The 15,935-nt window shown below is 48.8% G+C and overlaps 1 protein-coding gene across 4 annotated transcripts in view; it reads left to right on the forward strand.

Moving 5' to 3' along the window:
- Nucleotides 1–15,935, forward strand: part of ZBTB7C (zinc finger and BTB domain containing 7C) — a 48,813-nt gene that overhangs the window by 25,741 nt on the left and 7,137 nt on the right. For 3 of the 4 annotated variants that reach the window (XR_009963435.1, XR_009963434.1, XM_062611756.1), the window contains exons 1-2: nt 10,996–11,374; nt 11,634–12,830. Coding sequence is in view for 1 of the 4 variants with exons in the window: in XM_062611756.1 (XP_062467740.1) it covers nt 11,367–11,374; nt 11,634–12,830 (1,205 nt within the window). In the remaining 3 variants the exon portion in view is untranslated. Of the gene's footprint in view, nt 1–10,995; nt 11,375–11,633; nt 12,831–15,935 lie in introns of those variants that run through there. The other variant, XR_009963436.1, reaches the window with a different exon arrangement.

Below are 15,935 nucleotides of genomic sequence, written 5' to 3' on the forward strand. Positions count from 1 at the left end.
AGAAGTGTTGGTTGAAAACTGAATCCTGTTGATTTTCATTATTGTCTCCATGCAGAAGATATTTTTCTTTTCTTTCTCTCCAGGTTATACCATGGGGGGAGTTCAGATGCTTTTTTCATTTTCATTCCTCCACCAGCTTTAACTAGATTTACCAAGCTGGACACAGGTGGAAGCTCATGGATTGCTCAGGCAGGTGAAGCTTTGCAGGATCAAGGCTGAGCTGACAACTCAGCAGCTGTTTACCTTTCTAGCAGGTTGGCAGAGAAACCAAGGTTTTTTGCGCACAGGAGGAGATACAAATGAGCTCTGCATCTGATCCCTGATCTTTGGTTAAATTGCTTTGTAACCTTCAGAGCTGGATTAAATCATCCCCTGAAGATAGGGAGTTGCCTTTAGATATTTGGTGCTTGGGCCACACTGTAAGGTTACGCTCATATGTTACCTGTGGTCTTCAGATTACTCATTAATTGGTTGGTTTACATACAAGAAGTCTGAATGGAAGTCTCATCCCCTTTCCCTGACTGTCCTTTGCTGAATCTTGGTGGTATTTCCTCTAGAAATGCCCAGCAGAAAGGTTAGAGACATGATGCATCTTGCTGGGGTTTCAATGTGGTCAGGACATAGGATTCAGAGAAGTGCTGGCTTGTAGAATCACAGAATGGTTTGGGTTGGAAGGGACCTTTAAAGGCCCCCTAGTCCAACACCCTGTAATGATCACAGACATCTTCAACTATTCGAGATTGCTCAAAGTATCCAACCTGACCTTGAATGTTTCCAGGGATGGAGCATCCATCCTCGGGTCAGCGAAGGATGGGGAGATGCAATATTCAACCCATTCTGCCTAATGCCCTCTACAATGTCACTGAGGCTGTAGGTGGCTCTGAGGAGACACCCGTATGGGTGAAACCTAGGTGGATTGGGTCCCCTCTCCAAAATGAAGGCCTTGGCTCGTCTTATGTCAAGGGTGACTGCATCAGCACAGTCCAAGCCCAGGACTAGACTTCTGCCCATGGTACAGCTGATGTGGTGGTGGTGCTGGAGGAGCTGTGTCTTTGCAAGCTGAATTGCTGTCACAGGAGGTGCTCTGCAGAGGCACTTTCCATGGACACATCTCTCCAAAAGCCACTTTATGTCCACGTAGGAGCTATTCTGTCCTCGCCATAGCAGGGGAGCTCGTGTGCTTAGAGCTCCAGGACTTAAATGGCAATTAAAAATGAATGAGGCTGCAAAGGCTGCCACGAGAGCCAAGCAGAAAAATAATATTTTGTTTATGCTGTAGTAAAACAGACCAATCTGAGGTACTGCTCTTGTAAATACCCGTGGGAGCACAAGCCTAATGAATGCCAACGTGGTGCCAGTAGTGAAGGGCATGGTGAGAGGTGAGTCTGAGCTTGCCTTGTGAGGATTGCTCCAAAGCAAGCTGGGTTTTACAGGTGTGCTAGCTCCATGTGAGATGTGTTGTCCATGTGAGAGGAAGGATGAGGGTCCTGCCACTGCCCTGGTGTGAGGCTGGAAATGCCCTGGGTCTAGCAGTGGGTGGTAAATGCCACATCCATGTCAGTGTTCAAGGCCAGGTTGGACAGAGCCTTGGGTGGCACGGTTTAGTGTGAGGTGTCCCTGCCCATGGCAGGGGGGTTGGAACTGGATGATCTTAAGGTCCTTTCCAACCCAAACCATTCTATGGCTATATGATTCTATGGGGATGGGAGCTCCTGGTGGGATGATAGTGGGAGATGCTATGGGGAACAGCAAGAACCCCCCCCAAAACGGGATGTGCGCAACAGGGGATGCCCAGCGATGCAGCAGGGAGCCCAGGCAGGGTCGGGAGGAGCAGCCTTGTCTGGAGTGCAGCCGCTGCCAGTGCCACTGCGGAGCTGATCTTCCCACCCCTCTGCTTGTGGAGCCTGCCTGTACCTGCTCCCAAGCCGATATTAAGCCTGCTCAAACACTGCACCGCCTTCTCCTCGCATTGTTTTCTGTACCCCACACCCAGCACCAAAATAGCGATAACCCCCCCTTCCCCACCCTCCCGCGGTGACTCAGGCTGGCGAGCAGGCACACATCTGCTTCTGATTTAACGTGCTAGCGCTATGACCCTTTTATTTTCACTCCCAAAGCCCTCCCTTCGGTGGCTTTCTCTCTGGAGGCAAAGGGAGAGATGAGGAGTGGAGGGGAGAGCTGGTTCCCCATCCATTGCTTTTTTGGAGCTCCCAAAAGCGCGCTTTATTCCGGAGCTGTGTTTTCACTGGTGACAGCCATACCCCGATCCGCATCCAAGGCCCTCGCAATCCTGTCCACTCCAGAGGGACGCCAGCCAAACCAGTTTTCCATGGTTAAGCCGGGCACATTTTTCCGCCGTGGCTTTTTTTTCTTGTCAGGAAGCAAACCCACCCAGTGTGTGCGCGCCATTCAATAGCAGCCTTTTTTTAATTCCTTTTCCTTTTTCTGGCCCCGAAGAAGAAGAGCAGAGCGACAGGGGCCGGCCTGCTCTCCCAGGAGGTTCAGAATGGGAGGAAATGGCTTTTCTTCTGCTATTTTTAAGGCCATGCTGGAAGGAGGTACCAACCACCAATGAGCTCGCAGGGCTGTAATGTTGTGCACCCATAGGGATGTATCCTATATATACATATATAAATATATACATATCCTATATAGCCTCCTGTTGGAGGAAGGTGGCTGCAAAGACATGGGCAGTGACCAACAGTCATAGGATCCCAGACTGGTTTGGGTTGGAAGGGACCTTAAAGCTCATCCAGTTCCAACCCCTGCCGCGGGCAGGGACCCCTTCCACTAGAGCAGCTTGCTCCAAGCCCCTGTGTCCAACCTGGCCTTGAACACTGCCAGGGATGGGGCAGCCACAGCTTCTCTGTGCAACATCGCATATCTCATGGACCCTCCTCTATCTCATGCCAGAGATGCTGCAGGAAACAGACCCCTGATGTTCAGCCAGGCCAGCTCCAGCATGGGTGAATCTCTGGTATTTTTCTCCTGCTGTCTTTTCTTTCCCCCTCATTTTGGTCGTTTTATTATTTTACGTTGTTTGCAGAACACAGTGTGGGAGGGGGGACACGTCTCTTGAAGTGTGAGTGAGTTCCTGTGAGAGTGGGGTGGTTGCACAGGGTAATTGGAAACTTCTGTTTCACTTGACATCTTCCCCTTTCCACAGGACTTCTATGCACACACAAGCACAAATGTATAATGTGTATGTATGTGTGTCCATATAGATACATAAGGAAGGGAGATACTCAGCCAGGATGGTTCTCTGTACTGGTGACATCGCATTTGAACATCCCTAAATGCTGGAGCCTGTCCAGGAGAGCACCAAGGAATGCAGAGAGGAACCACTGAGGCTTTCCAAGCGAAAACCTCCATAACTGTTATGCACCTCCAGCTTTGCAGCACCTCCCAAAACATCAACAGAGAGGTTCAGAAGGGAGCTGATGCCCAGAGCACCATCCCCCTTGAGCTCCAGAGCTCCAAGTAGCTGCTTGAATGGGAGGGGGGACAAAGCTATAGGGAAACACCATGGTCAGATGTGACCACCCTATAAACTCCCTTCTGTGCTACCTGCTTAGATGCTGTGGTTAATAAATTTGCCCCTGCTTTGTGCATAACTGAAGCACCTAAAACACCATCTGGAGTCAGGCTGTGCCTTCAATATAGCTCCACTAATTGTTTATGTTTATTTGACCATTTATCACTGGGATCCCCCCTTGCCAAAACCTGCCCAGCACATCGGATGGGACTTGTCATGCTGCATGCAGACTTAATCAAGCTGCCACCCAGAAATGACCCAGAGCTCCTGATTTTGGAGATTTATATAAACCCTGAAATTGTGAAGCATGCTGGGTAATTTAAAGAAGCCAGAAAGAAGAAACCAAAGTGAAAACATGGCCCTTCTATTATAGGATGCATTGAACACTACTCTGGCCCTGCAAGAGCTCCCGTTTGTGTTTATTTGGGGCCCAAGAACTGGTTTTAAGGAAATAGGAGAGCCATGGGGCTTGGTCCTGGTGGTGTGATAGCATCTTCCGAGCACTCGTCCCACAGTGTGCAGAGCTGCTGGGTGGCAGGTCCCTACAAGCTCACCCAGAGGATGGGTGTTGATCACCCAGCTTAATACCACAGTCTGGGAGCCTGCTATGAAATTAAGTCAAGGTCAGGCGAGGGTGGGAGACCTTGGGGTAGATCTAAGGGGATGCTGGGGCTCTTTGTATACCTGGTGCTTACCATGGTGGGAGACAAAGGAGAGAGGAGAGGAGCTCAACCTGTTCATCATCATGTGCTGATAAAAGCAACAAGCCTACAGAGGAGCTGAGGCCAGGAAATACTGCCTTAAATACCCCATGGTTCTGGTGGTCATGGAGGAGCAGCAAATTCCCATTATAACCAGTGGCACCAGACTGATCAGCTCACTGGGGGAGATTTGATTCATAATCTGCAATTTCACCAGGTTGTATCTGTACATAGACAAAGTTGTTAAAGCACAGGGTGCCCTGTGTAGGCTCTCGGTATCTGGAGCTAACCTGCAGGGATAGATTTGTTGAGAGATGCATAATATTTGCTGCAACATATATAACTCTTAAAAGTTCCTGAGGATGGGTTCACAAAAGGCACAGGAGATGCTTTTGTGCTCTCACACCTCAGCGACTGAATGAGTGGCATCTGTAATCACTGTTTATCATGTTAAGCAAATAGTGCTCATGGCACTTCCCCAGTGATATACAACACATCTCCAGTACTGATGTCCCCTAGGTATGTGGGCTGGCTGAACTTCTGTGTGAATTTTGGAAACTGGGAAGAGTGGCTGTCACTGAAATACAAAAAGGGTGAAATGTGTCATTGTTGGGATTGTTGGACACCCTGGAGGTGGCTCTTGAACCAGGGGCCTCAGGTGAAGATGGCTTTCTGAAGGTCTGCTTATAGGAAATGAATAGTTGCAGCCCAATAACGTCAGTTTCATATAGGATATGTAAATATCTATGATTCACATGAGCTTAACTTGCCAGACAGATGTTGATAAGGATGAATCCTTGTATGCTCAAGGATTTCATTTGGAGATCTGTATTAATTTTGTGAAGTCCGGTGGGTACTGGAGAAGTACCAGGGTAAAGGTCACCAGTGTGATCTCAGTCCCTGAAGTGTAACCACTTTAATTATGTGCTCAAACCATGCTCACCTTCTGGGCTCTTCCTTCAGGTAGGAGCTGTCTCATTCATCCTTGGCTCTGTCGAAGCTGGCCAAAAAGGCCACCCAGGGCTCCTTGGCCATCCCTCTCCTCCCAGCACCTGTGGGAGGTCTTCATCTGTGTCAGTGTCACTGGAGCCCTGGTTGGCCACTATAGGCAGCCTTTGTTAGCATCACAGAATGGTTTGTGTTGGAAGGGACCTTAAAGCTCATCCAGTTCCAAACCCCTGCCATGAGCAGGGACACCTTCCACTACAGCAGTTTGCTCCAAGCCCTGTCCAACTTTGCACCACCATCCTCCAGAGCATCCCCTTAACTTGTACTGACCTGCTCTGTTTATGGAGCTGCTCCCTTGCCAGGACCCAAATGGGGTGATGCCATCTCTACAGCCACCCACAGTGCTTCCTCCCCATCTTTGCTGCAAGTGAGCATCTTCCATGGCAAATGTGACTCTCTTTGCACCCCTCCTTGCCAGAGCATCCCTTTGGAAACCTTTACCTTTTTCTACTTTGTCCAGATCTCAGCAAAATCCTTCATTTTTTTTTTTGAGGAGGGATCCTCAGTTTTGGGTGGATGAGCTTATCGTGAACCTCTTAAAAACCAAACACCCCCAGCTTTCCTGGCTCAACCCTGTACTCCCTAAACAAGACTGGTCCCAAGGGAAAGGCTGGTCTCAGTTACTGGAGGCTGGGGCACCCATCCCAGCAATAAAACCCTCGTGCTACTGCTAGTGAGCCAGTTCCCTCCCACAGCATCATCTTTGGGTCTGGGAAGTGTCTCCTGTGCTTTAAAACCCAGGTGATTTCCATGCGAGGGAGGCAGCGGTTGGTGTCACCACGTTTTCTTCATCGTTTCAGGCATCTCATGGGGAAGTGATTGAAAGGAGAGGAGCACGCTCTGCCCCACCTTCCCGCCGGAGGGGAGGAACGCTGGGTACTGGGGTGGGTGGTTTAATAACACGTTCCTCTGGAGACAAGATGTTCAGAGGGGAGGTGTGCTTAAGGAAATATTTGCCTTTTTGGGTTTTACACATTCCTTTTGCTTGGTTTATTGGGGGTTTTCTTTATAAAAGTTAAAACAATGACCCACCTCTCTGCCTGCCTTTTAAATGGGGTTTTAGGGATCCTAACTCCTTGGTATGAGAGGAGTCTTCCAAACTGGAGTCAAGCACTTGGCCAAGGCAATGGTGTTGTCCCAGGGTGGGGTGTCAATGTGGGTGGCTTTGCTCAAGGACACTTTCACAAGGGACTTGCTCAAGGTCACAAGGGACTTGCTTAAGGTCATGGAGCAATTGGCTGATGTGGGGATGGAGCTATTCCCCCCACATTAACAGCAATTCTTCCTATTCCCCCAAAATAACACTGTGGCTATATAGCAGGTGCTGTCGATCACTGGTCAGCATATCCCCTAGAAAGTAGCTGTAATGTTTTGACAGATTAGGGTAATCTCACATGCACATCTTAATTGCCTCATTACAGAGGCACAAATAAACCCGGGGAAAAAGAAAACCCACAGATATTTATGGGCTGATGGATGTGGCAGGCAGGTCCACACACATGGCACCGTGGTGGGATGCAAAGGGAGAGCAGCCAGCCCACCCTGCTCCCACAGCCTGGAGCAGGGATTAGGAGAGGGGAGCAGGTAGTAAAGCAGCATCAAAGTATCTCTACCTTGAGGTGCCCGGTGCTCCAAGCAGGGGAGGAAGGCAGTTGGTGTTGGAAATAAATAGCGATGGGGAAAGCTGTTGAGAACCTTCTGCTGACTGCCTCTCCAGTGTGGGCAGCAGGTTGGGGTGGCCAGGGGTGCTCAGCGCCCTGAATCCAGGTCCAGCCACCTCTGGCATGCTTTGCTGATGGTCTCAAGCTTCAGGTGTAGAGCTGGAATCCCTCCTGGGAGTTTGTGCCTGAGGGATGCTGTGCTGGGTGTCAGGATCCAGCTGGGGAGGGGATGCTCAACCCCAAGCCCTGCCCCTGGGCTTGCACCAAAACCCTGCTCCATGCACAGGCTGGGTGAAGGGAAGAATTGGAGACACCATTGGGAATGTGTCTGGAAAAATGTCATTTTGACACCAGTAGTAGGCAGAGATCAGCTGGAGCCTCAGGCTCCTTCCTCCGCTGTGCTGAATGCAGAATGAGCATGGCCTGGGAGGAGGATGCAGACACTTTGTGCTCCCCGGCTTACCCTGTGGCACCCCCATGTCTTTCTGGAGACAGTGAATATAGGCACAACAAAAAGAACTGTAGACAGGATTCCCCACCTTCCTGTGGGGAAAACCATAGCATAGAGAAGGCCAAGCAATTTTAAGAGAAAATGCTCCAAGAATGTCTATATGAATATCAAAATATGGAAATATGAAATAAGAAAATATAGAAAATATATAAAAATATATTTATATATTGATATATAGATACAAGTTCATAAACATATAAAGATATACAAATATGTACATATAGATAGATAAGAGATTGTATAAGATTAGAAATATATAAATTATACACATAATAAATCAATGCTGCATGCCATAGTAATGGTGTTACACGCCAGTGTACAAGTAAAGGCCGAAACTGCCATCTCCCAGCTAACACTCAGGTTGTCCCCACAGATAAAGCATATGGGAAGAGGAAATCTCCAGTCCCAGCCAGAGTCCTGAACCAGGAGCCATGCATTGCACAAGCCTGGGCTCCTCTTGGCAGCCTTCATCTCCTCCATGGGCTTTGCAGGGCAGTGTCACTGAAGATGAGGAAGGAGATGGGAGAGGGAAGCAATGATGAGGAGCCCTCACAGGTCTCCTGCTCCTGGCTTTGAGCAATAGTGAGACCCCAGGGACAGGCTTCTGCCCCACTTCAGGGCTGGCACGTCTTTTCCAGGGCTCTTTCAAGCTGTGTCAGTCCCCCGTTTCCATTCATATAAATGAATATAGGCAATATTCGTTTATCTATATTCTATACATACAATCTCTATAGCCCATTGAGCATGCTTCTATTTTTTTACTTGTCACGATGCTAAATGAACATTTCACCTCCCTATATTTCAGTTTTATATTACTGGTTTTCAGAGGCTGTATTATACTGAATGAGGCTTGAAGTTAAAAGGAGACGTGAGAATAAAGCAACCAGAAGATAAAAATAAAAACCAGAAGGGTTTTTGAGCAGCAGAGTGCTCTGGATGAGCTCTGGGTCACCCAGGGAGTGTACATAACAGGCGGTTTATAATACCACTGCGTTCCCTGGCTCGTACCTGGGGACTTAAAAAAGGAATGATTTTCACCCAAAAAGGGGACAAAGCTTTTATAAATGGGGCTTTTCCTGGCAAGAAAGTAATGAATGAGTTTTAAGCATGCCCATAAATGCAGTGTTTCGAGACATCATCTGCAGAATACATTTATTTTAGGTGCCCTCCACCCTTCCCCCCCCCCCTCCCTGGTTTATTTTAACAATGCTGTAACTATTATAAAATGTGACTTTTCTGTTTAACTCCTTGGCGCCCGCTCACATGTGCGTGTGCATGCACTGGTGGCATTTGTCGCCATCGGATGCTATTTTTATGCCTGTTAATTCTTGAGGACCCCTCCCTTGGCTTGGGGAGGAGAAGGGGGGAGCCCAGAAGGAGGGAGAGAAAGGAGGAGGAGGAAGGAAAACGTCAACCTCAGCACACTTCCAGCCTCTGGCCATCGCCCTCCCTGGGGGCATGGGAACCATAAGGTCATTTCTCAGGCTCGCTGAGATTGGAGCTGTCAAACCACGCTGAGAGTTAAAAAAATGCAAATGCATGCAAATGAACGGGCTGTTTCTTCCTCCATTTAAATGACAAGAATCACCTTCAGTTTTGCCAGCACCCTGGCTTTATCAGCTTACCTAAGTGCTCCAATTAACAGAAGCACACCTGGAAAGGGCCAGGAGGAAAGGGAGTCCATTTCCACCAAAAGGAGCTGTACATCATTTCATTTTATAATCACATATAGCCCCTGATCTCCTAATTAATTTTTTTTTTCTTGCTTTCTTGCTGCTGAGTTAATAATCCACCATCAAGGAGGATGGAGTTTAATGTCCCGAAAAAAAACTCTGTAAGATTAATTGCAGGGTAGCCCAATATTCTGCTTTTCTGATCTTTTGCACTTAGGGTGATCTGGCAATAAAAGATCAAAATAGATTCAGAGGGAGACACGTTCCTTCATGCAAGGAGCTCCTTTAGCACTAATGCTCCTTCCAAACAAAAATAAATGAGTAGAAGATAAATACAGCAATAAAAATTTAATTGCTAATGCTTATTATTCAGGATACAAAGGCCTAAAAAGGAAGCTGTGTTTTCCTCCCTGGCTCAGGGGTTATTCATTATCTTACACTCCACTTGGAGAACACATTGGATTTACTTCCATTTATCTGTGATTTTCAAGGAAGATTTGATACAGAGCCGGTCGGGTTGGTGGAGGAGTGTAGCTAGTTAACATGGTTGAGCACAGCACACTGTAATGAATCAATTTGTTTCAGACAACAGACATAATTAGCGTGGAGCTAATGGGCACACCGTGGGATGCAGGGCTGAAGCATCATTCCTTGCCCACAGATACCAGTGGCTGGAGTGGAGGGGGGCTCTCCCCATCTCTGGGCACGGCAAGGTGCTGGAGAGGGGTCCCCAAGGTGGGGCTGCCCTCCAGCCCTCTTGCAAGTCTTCATGAGCTCGGTTTGTCCCCCATCCCACGTTGCTCCAGGCAGTCCATAACCATTCCATGGGGTGCGATCCATCTATGCTGTGCTGTCTTCCCAAGGCTTTTGGTTGCCAGCTCTCACGCAGCAGTGCTGGGGGAGATACCTCCAAGGTCTCAGCTGGAGGTTGACCCTACAGAGGGAGGAGGAGGCAGACAGCAGTCCTCTTCCCACGGGAATGTTTGCTGCAATCTGACCTCCCCAGCCTTCCCCAAGGGTGACTGGCTTGCTGGCCAAGGATTTCCCTGGATAACCTCCTTCCCTCCAAGCTCTTTCTAACCCCAAGGGCTGGAGGCAGGTGGTAGGGTGGGAGCCAGCCCCTTGCCATGGGGTAGACCAGGTCCCTACTGGTCCCACCAGGTGGTGGGAAAGAGGTTTGGAATCAGAAACGGAGAAGGGAAGGACACCCAGGACATGGCGATGGATCCCAGGAGAGATGTGGAGGTGGTGCAGGGTGGGATTGGGTACCTGCCTGATGGTCTCAGCCTTGCAAAAGGGGCTGGTGTGGGGCTGCAATTTTATTTACGTGAACCATGGGGTCTCTTGGAGATTAACCCCTTGGCTGTGAGCTGTCTGCATGAATACATGCTCTGTGTCCTGGGGGTTTCCAAAGGGTTAGTGTATTCAAAGTTATTCTGGCTGTTTGATGTATTCCGTGTGTGATGGGATTAATGTATTTGTTGCCTGCTGGAGGAAGTCACTCTCCTTCCCTGGGATTTCTCATATGGAAGGGCTGCTGGAGTCATGTGAAAGAGGGAACATCTTATAGATCAAAAAAAAAAAAGGCAAAAAAAAAAAAATCAGGTTTTCCTTCTGGGTGTGGGCTTTTTGCTTCCAAATTTCCCTTAGAAACTGGGTCTGCAGTAGCAGGGAAGGTGTCTGCCAGATGAACAGGGCATTTGATACCACGCTAACAAGTCAGAACAGGATTAGGGATGGAGCAAGCCCACAGGTGAAGACAGCAGACATTCATCTGCCCTGGCCAGGGCCCTGGTCCCTGGTTGTCTTTCTATGAGTGTTCACCTCTCTTGCCACCCAGCTCCTTTGGGAAGACATCTCTATGTGGGTTGTCTACCTGCTAAGGTAACATGTGATAGCTTCCACGCATGATGTAGCAGGAGGCCACAGAACTGGAGACCTGCTAGTCCATAAGGACCTCTGTCCTACTGCATCAAACAGCCATGACCAGCAATCCCTCCTGTTTGGGACATCTAGTTATACCAGTCCTCAAAACAATTGTATGGATGAGATGGGATCTCCCTGGCTCATCTTGTTTAAGTAGTGTAGGAGCTGGCACTTGGCACGGTGATGCAATACAGCATTGCCTTTTCCCCACATAGCTCCTGGCAGGACAAAGCCAACATGTGCCTGGAAAGATGTTGGGTGTGGGAGGATATGGAAGAAACGTGATGGGGAGGGAAGTCATTGCACAAGGTTCCTGGGGGAGGGATGTGAAAGAGGGAGCTTGTGGTGGTTATGAAAAGGTGAATAGGGTGGGAACTGAGAAGGATGGAGACAAAGGAAGAGATGAAGAAATGTGGAGGGAAGCAGACGTTAGATCACAGAGGACCTGGAAGGTGCTGAAGGTGACATGGAGATGCACTGGGGCAATGCAAGCAGAGGGTGATTACAGAGGTCTAAGTGAGGCAAGGGAGAGGAAGACACCAAAAGAAGGCAGGGTCATTTCAGCATTATTGACTGTGAATCCCCTGCTAATGCTGCACTGTCTGTGTTTTGTCTTAGGGCACTAAATGAGAATATGGCCAATGGCATTGAAGATCTTATTGGGATCCCATTCCCAAACCACAGCAGTGAAGTCTTATGTGGTTTAAATGAGCAGCGGCATGACGGTCTCCTCTGTGATGTTATCCTCATTGTCCAGGACCAGGAGTACCGGACACATCGATCCGTCCTTGCTGCCTGCAGCAAGTACTTCAAAAAACTCTTCACTACCGGCACTTTAACAGACCAGCCCTATGTTTACGAGATTGACTTTGTCAAGCCTGAAGCACTTTCTGCCATCCTCGAGTTTGCCTACACCTCAACCCTCACCATCACCACCTCAAATGTCAAGCACATCCTCAGCGCTGCCAAGATGCTGGAGATCCAGTGCATTATCAATGTATGCCTTGAAATCATGGAGCCTGACAGAGAGGCAGAAGAGGAAGATGACAAAGAAGATGAAGATGATGATGAAGATGAAGAAGAAGAGGAGGAGGAAGAGGAGGAGGAGGAGGAAGTGGAAAATTTCGTCAATCAGGAGAATCTAACTGATGTCCAAGAAGTAAGCTGTCACCAAAGCCCTTCTAAGTCTGATCTTACCGAAGAAGCATATACAGAAGCACCTAAAGACTGTCCAAATCACTACCCAGCCAACAACTCCTCTGGACACTTGGGTGTGATACGAGACTTCTCCATCGAGTCCTTGCTAAGGGAAAACTTGTACCCTAAGTCAAACATCCCAGAAAGGAGGCCAGCTCTCTCTCCTTTTGCCCCTAGCTTCTTCCCACATCTATGGAACGGCGATTTTAACTCCTTCTCCCAGCTAAAGGAGCCACAAGTAGACAACGGCCCCTTAGATCTGGTGATCAAGAAGAGGAAGATCAAGGAAGAGGAGGAGAAGGAAGACCTGCCTCCGCCTCCTTTCCCTAATGACTTCTTCAAGGACATATTTACCAACACCCCAGCAGCTCCCTTAGGGCACATTAAGGCCGAGACTGAGTATAGCGCTTATCTCAATTTCCTAAGCGCTACCCAGTTTGGAGGAGTTTTTCCACCATGGCCCCTGGAGGAAGAGAGGAAGATAAAGCCCAAGGCATCACAGCAATGTCCCATCTGTAACAAAGTCATCATGGGAGCCGGCAAGCTGCCCAGACACATGAGGACCCACACGGGAGAGAAGCCGTATATGTGCAATATCTGTGAAGTCCGCTTTACCAGGTATGTGTTGGGTACCTCTGCTGTGCATGGCCATGTGTGGGGAGGGCGGTGGTGGTGGTTGAGGGGGGCCACATCATGACCTGTGGGTGACTCCTAAGCTACACATATATTTTTCCCCAAAAAGCAGTAAAGAAGGCAGGGCATGATCTCTATCCCTTCTGAAAAACAAAAAGAGAGGAAGAGAGGGTGGAGGAAAGAAATGAACCTACTGATTTTGGTAGGTTGCGGATCACATCCACAACTCACTGGATCCATCCCCTCACTGGGCAAAAGCTTAAATAAGCAACAGGGTATTTTCAACCCCACCGTAGTTCACCACAGTTGGACCAGCAGGAGCTGGAAAACAGATGGTCAAACAGTAAAGGAGGTTTTGTCTCTCATGTGCTGGGAGATGCATTGAGCTGGGAGGGCCATCTAGCTGCGGGATGTAATTAGTTCGTGTTTGCGCATTTTGGCATCAGTGCAGACCACAACCCAGTTGCACATGTTTAGACATGGGAGGGTCTGGGCTTTCTGAGGCTAGGTCCTAATTATTATATGTTAATAGCGAGGTGGGGTCAGTCTCTTCTCCCACGTAACAAGCAATAGGACAAGGGGAAACAGCCTCAAGCTGCACCAGGGGAGGCTTAGCTGGATAGTAGGAAAAATGTCTTCACGGAAAGGATTGTCAAGCACTGGAACAGGCTGCCCAGGGCAGTGGTGGAGTCACCATCCCTAGAGGTGTTTAAAAGACATGTGGATGTGGCATTTGGGGACATGGGTTAGTGGTGGACTTGGCAGTGTTGGCTTCACGGTTGTGTTTGATGATGTTATGGGTATTTTCCAACTTAAATGATTCTATGATTCATCACCCTGAACACTGGCCACCCAAGAGCCTGGGACCTGGTCTCTCTCTCTGTGGTCAGTGGAAAGATATCAGTACCCTCAGAGTGGTAGATGAGGGAAGGAGATGAGCAAAGGTGCCATCCCTGACCCCAAAGACAGGGCTTAACTAAAGCAACTAACTTTTGGGTACCTAGGTTACATGAGACCAGCCCCAACGTGGGCTGCTCCAAGGCAGGCATGACCAGCCAGTCCACCCCTCCTACCAAATCCCAGCCTTTGCACTTCTCTTTACCCCAGCAAACCCCTCAATAGTAATAAATCAGAGCAGGCTACACAAATCTAATGCTACTGCTTGCAACCCTTCTCTGAAAAGCTGGGCAGATTTAATCGGTGAGCAGAGACAAATAGATTCCTGGACCTGCTCTTGCTGGGTATAATTAATATCTAATGAGTACAATCTTTACCATAATAATAAAGCTTTCTGACAAGACCACGGTATTTCAGCTCCTGGCTGCGTGTGAGAGAGAGAGCCCTATTAAGCTGGGGCGAGCAAACCAGAGGAAAATAATATGCACAGTAGGCAAAAGTGAGCTCCTGACAATGTCCGGACACCTGGGGTGCTCCCACATTCAGCCTGCCTTTTCTTCTCCATCCCTGTGATAATATTCAAGTGGAAGTTATGCAGATGATGAGGATTTGACCTGAAAATAAATTTCCATGCTCCTCTCCATTAACGCAGCAGACACCGTATTATAATGCAGGGAACATCATGCCTTGGGCTGGTGCATGCGACGTGAGCCAGCTCCCCCTGCTATGTGCAGGGGAAAGGCCGCTGCCGGGTGCTAATTCCCGCCTGCAGGAATTCAGATCTGGATCCTGCTGCATCCTGAGGTTAGCACTGGGTTGTCACCTCCAGATAGGCGGGCTCTTCTGGGAGGAGTGGGATGGGTTCAGCTCAGTGAGTGTGGCTGCATCCCAGGCTGGAGGGTTCACCTGGACAGCCCCATCCTGCAGCCCCATCGCTGCCCTGGGTGTGATGCTGCAGGTGCTAGTTGCTGACAAGGAAACAGCTTGATTTGACCCATCATCAACACCTTCTCTCTAATGGGGATAATAAATCTGAGCCCTCCCAGGGGGCATCCCAAAGTCCTTTACAAGGAAGGGCAGCATAATTGGCTTCATCTGAGGAAACTGAGTCACGGAGAGATGTTGGGACTGACTCACAGTCACTGATGAGGTTAGTAGGAGGGTTCAGGTGGGAATTCAGGTATCCTGACCCCTAATCCAGACAGGTTAAATCAGCATCTTGGAGGTTAAAAGTTCCACGTGGAGATGGTCTAGCATGGTTTAGCTAATTACTAACACAGGGCTAAATCAGACACCCTCTCATACATTTACCAGCTTCTAAATACAAAGCACAGGGGTAGGAACAGAATCCAAGAACAGAACCCCAAAGAAAACAGGGATTAACCCAGTGGTGTGGATGACGTTCTCCCAGATTCATTCACAAGACCAAAGCTGTTCATACGGGTCACCCTACACAAAGCTGGAGCCTGCAGGGTTTCTTTTTTTCATTTAACACCCTGAGTGAAGTGGAAATTTGAAAACATCAGTTTATTTTCAAATGCATTTTGGAAAACACGCAGCTGTTTGGTTGTGATTGGTTAGTTGAGGTTTTTAGCCATTTTCAGCATTACTCTAATGTGAGGGCTCTCCACTAGGGAAAAGTGTATTTAAGCAAAGTGGAGTGATTGAGATGCAGGAAGAGATTTCTGCCGGGATTTCCTGAGCGCTGCCACTCGCATTACGTGCTTTGCTCCTGAGGGGAATCTGATGCTTCCCGAAAGCATCAGACTGGCACCCGGAGCAGTGAGCAGTGCCTGCACCAGGGACATGCATGCCCACACGGCCACCCATGGTGGGGTCCCCGGGGAATGAGGGTGCAGGGAAGCCAAGGTTCCCAAATGGGATTTCTGACCTAGTCAGTCCTTTGCATTATTTCTGTGCTCCAGGAACTGTGGAGAAGCAAATAAACAAGTAGATAAAATACATTTTCCTGGGTGGGGAGTCCCCCAACCTCCCCCCATCAGATCCCTTCTCCTTCATGTCAGTGGGTCCTGCATCCCACGGCAAGGACCCCACATGCACCTGGATCTGGCACTCCCACTTCTCAGGGACATCTGATCGCAGGAAGCAGGACTTCATTTAATAGCTCATTAATTTTTTCCTTAAACAAAGGCTGCTCAGCTCCTACTCTGCTGGTTTGCCCTGCTGAAATGC

The sequence above is a fragment of the Pezoporus occidentalis genome, unplaced genomic scaffold, assembly GCF_034315485.1.
Source record: "Pezoporus occidentalis ecotype Australia unplaced genomic scaffold, CSIRO_AGI_Poc_V1 ctg157, whole genome shotgun sequence".
Classification (NCBI taxonomy): domain Eukaryota; kingdom Metazoa; phylum Chordata; class Aves; order Psittaciformes; family Psittacidae; genus Pezoporus; species Pezoporus occidentalis.